Source organism: Hemitrygon akajei, chromosome 17 (genome assembly GCF_048418815.1).
Source record: "Hemitrygon akajei chromosome 17, sHemAka1.3, whole genome shotgun sequence".
In the NCBI taxonomy this organism is placed as follows: Eukaryota; Metazoa; Chordata; class Chondrichthyes; order Myliobatiformes; family Dasyatidae; genus Hemitrygon; species Hemitrygon akajei.
In genome coordinates, this window is record NC_133140.1 from 20,300,891 (window position 1) to 20,312,956 (window position 12,066).

Below are 12,066 nucleotides of genomic sequence, written 5' to 3' on the forward strand. Positions count from 1 at the left end.
GGGTCTCTACTCTGTAGTGTTTCATCAAATTTATCTGTTAGCATGCTCTGTGTTCATGTTGTGATCCCAATTAGAGACGTGCCGCATACTGGTTTTGTGGCAATTTAGCAATCAGTTCAATATGTAAATCGTTTCAGGAACAACAACTTCTCCTCTGCCATCAGGTTTCTGAACAGGCAATGAACCAACCTCTGAACACAACCTCACTATTTTGCCTTTTTTAATTGTGTGTGTGTGTGTGTGTGTGTGTGTGTGTGTGTGTGTGTGTGTGTGTGTGTGTGTGTGTGTGTGTGTGTGTGTGTGTGTGTGTGTGTGTGTGTGTGTGTGTGTGTGTGTGTGTGTGTGTGTGTGTGTGTGTCGCTGATATTGAACTTAATTCTGACTCTGATTCTGGTTAAGGGGGCTATTTTGCAAATGAATACTACCCCTCTGGATGTAGTCTAGCTGCATGTCGATGCATTATGAAGTCAGTACATCAAATCTTTTCCCATCTTTTCAAATACTGTCAGATCCATCTATACGTACATTTCAAATTTATTGCAAACCAACCCATCCTTCAGAGTAACACATTGTTTCTATTAATTGTTACACCTGTTCAATGCCCAGGTATAATAAGCTTTTGGTTTTCTGCCCATCAGAACTCGCATGAATGTGAAATTGGGGGAAATGCTTCCTCCTTGCTATTCAATAGAAATGTCCTAGATGATCAAGTTGTTCTATGCAAAAGGCAGGGAGATCAATGGGCCACATCCCGCTGGACACAGACCACTACTCAGAGCTATGCTGGCCGCTGTCTCCACAACTGATCCACTGGCGGAATATCGCTGGGCCTCTGGATCCTGGAGGTGTTTGGAGAGGTTCCATGGTGAGAGGGGTCTCAGGTGACAGGTACACTGCTGAGGTACCTGAGGTACACCCCAGACAGAGGGTAAAGCTGTGGGCAGAGCTTTGTCTCTCATCAAAGTCGTCAGGGAATTTAACAGTTTCTAAATGTCTCTGACAATCAGCAACATTTATAAACTATTAAAGAGTATGTAAATAATATAAAAATAGCTTCACTGATATACAAACAGTCAAATAAATAAATGTCATTGAGGACATCTTCAAGAAAGCAACACCATCAAGAAAGTGGCGTCCATCATAAAGACCCTCACCATCTGGAATGTAATATTTTGTAACTCCAAAGCATAAAAACTAATTGGAAGAAAAACAAGGGAATCCAGGAATGCAAGTCTTAGTTAGTTCTTTTTTACTTTAAGTGAGACGTGCACCATCACATGGTGGCGTGATGATGTATGCCATTTACGTACTTTTATATATAACCAGCAATGCATTATGTAAACAACAAAGAATGTTGAATCAAACAATAGTTTACAATATTACTCAATACACAACACTCCTTCCTCCAATTCAATATAGAGTGTATCTATAGTGTATGTAGGCCTCCGTTAGTCTCGATGGACTATGGCACAAGCCTGGGCAAGGTTGTATGGAAGATTGGCAGTTGCCCATGCTGTAAGTCTCCCCTCTCCATGCCACTGATGTTGTCCAAGGGAAGGGCATTATATCAACTTATATGAGTATACTATATGATACAAGTACTATATAGACATCCACAGCATAGTAAATTGTAAATTGTCCTGTTCAGGTCTGCAGATTTAATTGCTCCAGAGGGTTTTTTACTCTTGTGGGATAGCATCTTTCCTGACAAAGAGGATCACTCTGCTTGGCAGGTGAGATCGGTGGCTGTGAAACAATCTCAGGTTTTGGGGCCTCGTCCATGGTGGTTGTAGGAGTTGCCTGTGGGATTGCAGGAAGTGGTTTTGACAGCTCTGCGCATTTCTTTCTCTGGGTCTACTTCTTTCCCGATCCTGGTTTCTTTCTCTCTATATATCCTTCTCACATTCTTTCTCCCTTTCACGCCTTTGACTTTCTCATTCATGTTTTTATCTCCTTTTCAACTCTTTCTTTTTCTTTTGCTTTTTCTTCTTTCTAGGATGTGCATCTTGATCTTGAGAAGGTGCATTTAGTTCACAGGAGTATTCTCTTATTAATCCTTCTATTGCTCCCTTTATGATCTGATCTGTCCTCTTGGTTTCCTCATCCACAATACCATGCCACACCCCCTACATAATCTACTTGAAGTTCATGCAATGACCCTAAGGCACACAGAGTAGATTCTGGGTCTTCATATTCACAAAACCTGAATGCCTGCAACTTTCCAGAAGCTCTTTGAACTCTCTTCCAGCTTAAAACCAACCCACATTTAGCAAGTAACTGCCTGATTAACAAGTTTTCTCAAATATGGTAAATATGTTGCCTACAAAAACTTTTGTTGTCGGACCACTGATTTTGTCACTTTCACGATTCTTCTTAGCAGCATGGTCCTTCCTTGGACTAATATCCTTTCCAACCAGAGGCACAGAGGTTGGTACCGACACCTGCTTGCCCTCTGTTGGGCAACAGTTGATGGTGTACAGTATGGAGATAGCTGTGGCATCACCCAATATCTTTCTTAATTCACTTTCAGATGACTCTATTGTTAGAGGATGTGCCATGTAAATGGTGGATAGGTCTCCAAACAAGTGTAGTTGTCTCAGCCACTCACATTCTCACAGTGCTGGCCCTCCTGTTTTACAACACACAAGTTCAATGTGGCTTGTTAGTTGCTGTATTTCACTGTTACAAATGACATTCTGACAGCAGTTATTTTTTGTCCAGTATAACTTCTTAGTTAGATATCTGCGGACTTCAGTTTAGTATCTTTGAAATGCTGCTCAATCTCATTTAGCGGAATGACTGATACAGCTAAGCCAGTGTCTAATTCCATTTTAATTAATTTGCCATTCACTTCTATTGTAAGCTGTATTGCTTGTCTGTTGTTAGTTTTCAGATCGCAAACCTCAAGGTTACCCGCTCCTGTGTCACACTCATCATTATCGTATTTTTCACCAACACATAAAGATTAGTGTTCTTTTTGAAACTGCAACTTGACTGTTTAGCATTTTCTCTTCCCTGTGCAGTCCACTTATTTTTGTCTGCCTGACATGCTCTACTTTGTTGCATTTTCTGCAAGTTTCACTTTTAAACCTCCATTGTTCTGATGCATGTGAGCCCCAGCCACAACAGCACAATTTGTTTGGCTGGGCCAGTTTCTGTTTAGACACTGCAGTTTTCTTCATGTTCACTTTCATTCCTGACTGCAACTCGATTGCGTCTTTGTCTGGTGTTTCCATGGCTACAGCTATTTCAAATGCACTTTTAAATGTGAGTTGTACTTCAGCTAGGAGCCATTTTGATTTTTTTTTGTGAGATTCCACATAGATTCTCTATGTGCACCATTAAGCCTATACTGAACTGACAAAGCTCTGACAACTTCTTCAATTCAGTCACACATACTGAAATGGACTTATCTTCCTTTTGATTCTGCTTATGAAACTTAAAGCATTCTGCAAACAACAATGGTTTTGGTTCTAAATGTTCCTGCATACTTTCATGGAATCAGCAAAACATAGTTTGGTTGGAGCAATTAAACTTCAGAACAAACTGTTTGCCTTTAAATTCAATGCACTCAGCAAAACTGGTACTTGTTTTCATTGGCTCTTCCATTTGCTTTAAAATACTGCTCAATTAGCTCAGTATATATATTCCAGTTATCTCGTGCAATCGAACATGTTGGTCTTTCCTTTGCAACCAGCTCTTTCTGCTTTTAAAAGAAATTATGATTATTATCACCTGATGCTCACTGTTAATGAACCCGTGAATTCTTCCATTGTCTGCCTTTTTTTAACTCAGTCGTCTTTCCTTTTGTGAAATAAATGTGCGGCTCCAAAGGAAAAAAAAATGCTGTGGTTTAAAAAAAAATTAAAAAACAATTCTCGCTGCACCTTTAAAAACTCAAGACGTCTTACAGTGCTTCAACAGGTCTTGGGTTCACTTAAAACTTCTTTGTCGCCACTGTTACATTTTGTAACTCCAAAAATAAAACTAATTGGAAGAAAAACAAGGGATTCAAGAAAGGTGAGTCTTAGTTTTTTTTACCTTAAGTGAATGTGTCATGTGGTGGCGTGATAACGTATGCCATTACGTACTTTACATATAACCCGCAATGCATTATGTAAACAATGAATAATCAAGCAACATATTCACAATATTACTGACATGTTACTGAAATTTTAAATACACAACAGGGGACATACTGTCAGGGAATTACTACCATCAGGGAAGAGGTACAGAAGCCTGAAGATCCATACTCAATATTTTAAGAACAGCTTCTTCTCCTCCACCATCAGATTTCTGAATGGTCCATGAACCCATGAACACTACCTCATTATTTGTCTTTTGAACTGTTTATTTATATAGCAGGTAATAGAATTTTATGTCTTGCACTATATTGCAAAACAAAGAAACTTATTTCATGACACACACAAAATGCTGGAAGACCTCAGCAGGTCAGCGGGAAGAGTAAACATTTTGGGCAAAGACTTTTCTTCAGGAATGAGAGGGATAGGGATAGCGGGGGGGAGGGGAAGATACCTGAATTAAATCATGGGGAGGGGAGGGGAAAATGGCTTGCTGGAAGGTGATAGGTGAAGCCAGCTGGGTGGGAAGGATCAAGGGCTGGAGAAGAAAGAATGACATACCGTATGCCAGTGATTTTAAAAAACTGATTCAGAGTCTAATAAAATTCACCAAGTTACTTAAGGACTTTTAACTAGATTAAAATAGTTTTTACAAATAGCTGACATTCACCATGACTGGATGGAGATCTCTGAACGTATGTTTTTGGCTCAAAGTTCCAAGGTCATGTGAGCTTTGAACCTTAAAAAGATCCTCCAGCATCTTGTGAGAGTGCTCTGGATTTCCAGCATCTGTAGGATCTCTTGTACTTAAAAATATCACTTTATTTCCTTTCTGCAGGCCAAGAATCTCCATTCAAATGAAAAGAGCTTCCTATTCTATGCCAAGTGTGAAATGTGAGGGCTGATTCACCCATGTAATATGCTGGAATGCAGTGACAGATGTCATTCAGTAAGTCTTGGTAAGTTCAGAACTTACTTCAGTGCAGAAGGCTGATTCTTGGCGCTTCCCTGTGGAATTGCTGGCTACAGTAAGGACAGTTCAGCCTACATCTGCATCTCAATGGCATCATCGAAGATTCAGTTGCAGTCCTCACTGAGGAGCCAGCAGTGGAAAAGTGAGCAGCTTCAAGTTTCTGGGTGTCAACATCCATCCTGGGCCCAACACATCGACTCAATCATGAAGAAGGCATGGCAGCAGCTCTACCTCATTAGGAGTTTGAGGAGATTTGGTATGGCACCAACGACTCTTGCAGATCTCTACAGCTGTATGGTGGAGAGCATGATCACTAGTTGGATCACAGTCTGGTATCCAACCTCCACTGCACAGGATCACAAGGGGCTGTAGATTCAGCTCATCCCATCATGGGTTCAACCCTCCCCATCGTGAAGGACATCTTCAAAAGGCAATGTCATCATTAAAGACTTTCACCATCCGATTGGGGACATGCCTTCTTTGTGTTACTGCCATCAGGGAGCAAGTACAAGATACCGGACACCCACAATTTACTATTTAAGAACAGCCGTTTGCAAATAATTCTTTATTCAGGAGTAGTATGTTAAAAGGTCAGCACATCATGGGGCTAAGGGCTTGTACTGTGCTGAGGTCTTCTACGTTCCATGCTCTGCCATCAGATTTCTGATCAGACCAAGAACCCCTGAACACAATTTCCTTATTTCTTTTATTTGAACTGTGTACTTATTGTGTAATTTATAGATTTATGTCTTTGCACTGCTCTGCAATAATTTCATAAGATACAGTCAGTGATAATAAGCCTGAAAGAACAACCAACCCTATTAATAATACTTAATGTCCTTCCTCATATTCTGATCCCCTTGTGAAAAACAAATGAACTTTACTTAACTACCTTCTTTGAATGTTTCCTCCACTTGTACACTATTCTGCAGAAAGGAATAATTGTTACTTGGCAACCGACTTGAACTAAAATATTGCTGATTTTGCTTCTGCACAGCTATACTTGGTTAATGAAAATCATTGTGATAAATTCCCCAGAATACTATACTCTCAACATGATCCCATCACTTCTATTCTCCTAATAACAGCTGTGTTAAATTAAATATTAATTTTAAGAGTTAGTGAAGGAATATTGTTACCAGTAACTATGGCTTTTGTGGTGACGAGAACCCTTCATCATTACATAAACTCTTCTGAAAAGCTGCAAGTATCCGATGATTGCCGAGGTCACTACGTTATAACACCAGGTGATTCCTTCACCTTATCGTTGTCAATTAGATTGTCTATTAAGTTGGAAGGGGTTGGAGTTCTGTGTATGTGCATGGGTGGGTGGGAGGGGGGAAGAGGGCTAGTTTTGCTGTTGTGTTGTTGCATGTTTTGTTCTGCTTTGTTGTGTTTTGCATTGTTCTCCCAAGCATTGTGGGCATGCTATGTTGGTGCTGGAATGTGGGCGACACTTGCGGACTGCCCCCAACACATTCCCGGGTGTGTTGGTTGTTAATGCAAACAACACACTTCACTATTGTTTCGATGAATAAGTCTGAATGTTGAATCTTGAAAGTTTGGCCTGAGGTGGTGATTATATTCAGCACATGGGAGAAAAAGACAGGTTTGAGGACCACGCTCCATGATCTCTCCTCGTGCTTGGCAATGCCAGATGACATGTTGGTGGAGCCAACAGCTAAGTAACAGTATAAATGGAATCACAGGCTGTCAGTAGGAAAGTCGAAAGTTGCTGGATCACTTGGGCTTGTATCAAAATTCATAGGACAGGTTATGGTAAAATGCAATTGCATCCTGTGTTCTGCAGGGGAAACTCTCCAATGCATCAAAAACTCATTGTAGAGTACAGTTTGAGGGCAGATCATGTGTCAGCAGCCGGCCTGCTCAGAATAGAACAACGTACCGGTGAGTAACAGCAGTGAACACATCAATACAGACCATCTCCAGCTTTTGATTAATTTTAGATGAAATGATATAATAAAACATGCCCAGTAAAATGTGCACTTTCACCCAGGAATCACTGCAGTCGAGTATGGTGCTCTCCTATTGGTGGCTGATCGAGGATCCACAAATTCTGAGGGGCCTCCAGACTTCACAACCCTGCCCCCTTTGCCACATTTTGATCACTACAAGACTTAATCTGGGATGTCAGAGTGGATTTCCTTAATGGAGAAGAGCTGTGTGTTATTTTGTTGAACGTGGCGAGGCTGATGGACCACATGATCTTTGACAGATTGGGGTCAGGGTCGCGGTGGCATGGAATGCAAGATGACTGGTGACCCTTCACTGCTGAAGTCTTCCGCGACCTTCACTGCCGTTGTGATGTGTCATCAGCTCTACCATTGAGGTCTTGGTAGAAAAACTGCTGACTTACAACTCCTTTAACCAGCTCATTGTGCGTGGAGGCAGAGGAGAGAAGTAATGGCGATAAGAGGTTGCAGTAGGATAACCCACTTCTCTCTGATAGTCCTACCTATACACCTCCTGCATCAACTGGAATATGTTGCCATAGAAAGCCTGCATATGTATTTAACATAATACAGTATTTTTCCAGGAAGATATTTCCTTTTGAATTAGTAATTAGATTGGTTAGAGGACCCTGGAACGGGATTATAAAAGGAGCAAAAGCCAATTAGGTAGATGCTTACACCACTAAGCAAAACTGTTTCTACTTTAAGCTCTATTTCTGAAATTACTTAATATAAAGTCAGTCGTTTTCTTGCCATTTTCATTATATCAAAAATGTTTCAAGAGAAAATACTGATCTGCAGTATGTCACGAAACAAATAATTTTTCTTTTGAATGGATAACGAAGAATAACAAGTTTAACCTGGGAAGAGGATGCGAAACCTGAGGCAGCACATTCCAGAGTAACGGATAAAAATAAAAACACAAGATGAACCATTATGTCTACTCAGTACCTCACAGACATCAGCAGAGGCAACAATCCATCTCTCACAGGAATTCACACCACTAAAAATAAAATGCAAGTTAGAGTTCAATACTTCTGCAAAACAGCTGGTAAACCACTATTTCACCCTCCCTTCAGTCCTCTGATTCTCCATGTGAAAAGGCAGAATTGATTGTCGTTTCACTCCCACAGTTTTAATTACGTAACTGGAGAACATTAGTGCACAGACCATACACTCACGCACACACACACAAACGTTGTAGTGAAACCATGACTCTGCCCTTCAGCGGGTACTCTGCAGCTGCCTGATGGCAATGCACATGCGCACCCCATCATCTGCCAGGCTGCCTTGTTCCCTTGGACCTACTCACCGTGGTCTCATCCTCATGGAGCACCTGGTCGTAGCCACTCAGTGCCACGCAGAAAATAATTGCTGTCACATCTTCAAAGCAGTGGATCCACTTCTTCCTCTCTGATCTTTGACCTCCCACATCAAACAGCCTGCGAAACAGCAATTGGATTATCATTGCCAGATGTACTGAAATCCAGCGAAGGGCTTGTCTTGCATACTGTTCATACAGATCAAATCATTACACTGTGCATTGAGCCAGAACGAGGTAAAGCTGTAGCAATGCAGAATAAAGTGTAACAGCCACAGAGAAAATGAAGTGCAGGTAAAAGATAAAGTGCAAGATCAAAGACTGTGAGGTCGAGTCCAACTTATACTAGGGATGACTTATTAATCTTAGAATTGGGCTCAGTGGCTGACCTCACTTTAAGAATTTCACAGTTGTAGCCAATCCTGGGGAGAGTACCTCGGGTTTGATAGGAACACAGAAAATATAGGGACGTGGATGTGGGGGAACCCAAATATGGCCCTATGCAGGAGAAATACGGTTGTAATTTGGAAGGATACAGGACGATTGAAATAATTATGAAAGGCACATTAAGTGGAAGCTAGTGCTGAATGTGGTGACAGAAGAGGAATGGGCGAGGCTTGTGTGAAAACATCAGCGGCTGCATGGGTCAGATGGGTGGAGTGTCCTTCCACTGAACTCTTCATTCTAACTTTATTCCTTTTCTCCAGACCAATGTCTCTTCATCAGCTGGAGATCTTAAGAGACTTTTGTTGAGGTCACCACAGAAAACAGTGGATACAGCCCCGTGCCATTGCAGGAAAATCCCTCCCCACCACTGAGCACATTTACAAGGAACATTCATCATCAAGGACCTCCTCCATCCAGGCTAAGCTCTCCTCTCCCTGTTGCCGCTGGGAAGGAGGTATAGGAGCCTTCGTTCCCATCCCTCCAGGATCAGGAGCAGTTCTTATCCTATAAACCAGCAGGCTCCTGAACTAGAGTGGATAACTTCACTCACCTCAACTCTGAACTGATTTCACTACCTATGGACTCACTTTCAAGGATTCTACAATCTGTGTCCTCGGTATTATTTACTTACAAGTCTTATTATTAGTCTTTTTTGTATTTGCACAGTTTGTCTTCTTTTGTACATTGGTTGTTTGTCAGCCTTTGTTTTCAATTGATCCTTTGTTCTATTGTGAATGCCTGCAAGACAATGACTCTCAGAGTAGTACGTGCTGACAGATACATACTTTGATAATAAATGTACTTTGAACTCTGGGTTCTTATTGAGTAAAAGGCTGAGGTGGAGGCTGGTGCTCTTGTAATTCACTGTGTGAGGTGCACATGCAGCACAAGGAGAGGTGGTGGAATAGATTCTTTGGAATATTTTGCTCCAGTGGGGAAATACAAGGGAGAAAATTAGTATCCTGGAATCTAGTGGAATAGTTACCAGAAGGATGAGGCAGATAGAGCAGCTATGAACTGTATATTCTGAGTGGCGAAGTGTCACACAGGAAGTGAACACAAGCCAGAACACGACTGTGAGACCACTGGACAACCGGATCGTCACAATGCACCCGCACTCCAGCCCAGATAAATGCAACGCTGAAGAAACAATTCACAAGCTACTGTACATTGGGCTTTCTCTTCCTTCCAACATGTAATCCACAAAGGCAGAAGTCCCTTCCGCACTTGAATAATGCAAGAAAATAACCTCGAGCAAAACCCAAGGATGCACCACACAGCCATTCATCAGAATCTATCCTGAAATAACGGTACACAGGAGTAAATATCACTATCCCAGTCCAATAACAGTGTGCAATGCCAATGGCAGTGTTATCCAGTTACAAGCTTGTGAGTATTAATCAGAAGACCACAATGGGTTTTGCACGTGCTTCGGGAACTGTGCACTAACTGCAAGTTGATGAGCAGGTGATGGCCACAAGTTTAGGCTGCTTAAAAAAGGGGGTGCTGAGAGTCAGTTTTAGGAGAGGGTAGGTTCAGATTTGAGGGAACTAGAAGAAGCAGAGAAAACTACATTCTGTGTCTGGGCACATAATGTCTGGTATCTAATAATCTATTAGAGCTGTGTTATAAGCTGAATTGCTGTAAATATGCTGAACTGGTTTGTGCAAGTTAAATTTACCTTTTATATTGGGAAATAATATAGTTTTGTTTTAAAATGTAAATATTGATATTTTATATTAAATCATGGGCAATGCTTTAAAAGGTTAACCAAAATTCTGCAGTCTGACTGTGCCTGTAGAGGCTAATTAACGAAAATCTCGCACCAACAACTCCCATGGTACGTATCATCTCCAATGTGCAGGTACCCAAACCGTCACTCAGAAAATGACGCAATCATTTCTTAAAATAAATCACTTAATGAAATGAAAAATCTTCTGAGATGCAAAGACAACCCTGGGGAATGAAAAACAGCCTGAAACACCAGGCCTTGTGTGAGGCCCTCCACCTCAAGAGAACAGTTGACTGGTCTGACACCTCTACTATCCTGAGCGTACACCTGTTCAGTGAACTGGTTCTGTACAGAACACTGTGAGGTGCACTAAGGTACTGGTTTGAGCTCAAATCCCACCATTACAAGTAATAATCCAGTTTAAAATGTGAAGCAGCGGCAGATATTTAAGGAACTATTCCATACTTGTCATTGAAGCAAATAAAGACACTTGGAGAAGTGTAATTCAAGCCAAGAGAGTTGTGGTTGATAAAAAATTAAAAGAAAAGGCATACAATGTTTCAGACATTAGTGCAAAACAGAGACTTGGAAGAATTAGAAACTAGCCACAAAAAATACGGATGCTGAGAATAGGAGGATAAACACAGGATAATGAGATCCAGTGGGAAAAATGAGAAAAGTAATAATTTCCATAAATATGGAAAAGGGAGAGAACTGTTAAAACAGCCACTGGCCTCAGTGATGGAGACCTGTGAATTAATAATGTGAAGAAAATGGCAGAGACTTTGAACAAACAGTTTCATGGTAAAAGACAATATTAGCATCCCAGTAAGAGTGGCTGATGTCGAGACATAAAAGGAGGGTGCAATTTAAACTGATGCCACTTATGGGAGAAACAATTATTTGTGGAGTGAAGGCTGATAAGTCTGCTGGGCCTGATGATTTGCATCTTGGGCTGTCGAAAGGAAGGGGGTGCAGGTAAAGTGGATACATTGTGTGTGAGCTTCCAACATTCTCCAGATCCAGGAAAGGTCTCAGAGGATTTAAAATAAAAACACAAATGTAATCTCCTCATTCAAGGAATGACAGAGTCAGAAAGCTGGAAATTATAGGATTGTCTGTCTAATGTCTGTCATTGGGAAATCTATTACAATGAAAGATGCTTAGAACATCTTAGCATGAACAAGCAAAGTCAAATTGGTTTTAGGAAAGGAAAATAATGCTTATTGGATTTATTAGAGTTCTTTGAGGATGTAATGAGCATGCTGGATAAAACTAGCAGCAAATGTGCCATTTTGGATGCCCTGAAGACATTCTGTAAGGTGTTACGTAAAGTCATCATGCAAGGTTAACTCATAGAAAACAGAGTTGGGATAAATTGCTGCAGCTAGTGGGTGCTAGAGTGTCATTGCTGGAGCATTACCTATCTACAGTAGCTGTAAATGATGGAAATGACAGCACTGACTGCACTGTAGCCCAATGTGCTGATAGTAAAGACAAGGACATCCCTTTAGAACAGAGATGAGGAGAAACTTCTT

General features: G+C 41.1%; 1 protein-coding gene across 3 annotated transcripts in view; it reads right to left on the minus strand.

Annotated features, from left to right (window-relative positions):
- The window catches only part of gnao1a (guanine nucleotide binding protein (G protein), alpha activating activity polypeptide O, a), a 276,918-nt gene that overhangs the window by 26,012 nt on the left and 238,840 nt on the right, over positions 1 to 12,066 (minus strand). For all 3 annotated transcript variants that reach the window (XM_073069773.1, XM_073069771.1, XM_073069772.1), the window contains exon 6: positions 8,341 to 8,470. In XM_073069773.1, coding sequence (XP_072925874.1) covers positions 8,341 to 8,470 — 130 coding nt within the window. The remainder of the gene's footprint in view (positions 1 to 8,340; positions 8,471 to 12,066) is intronic.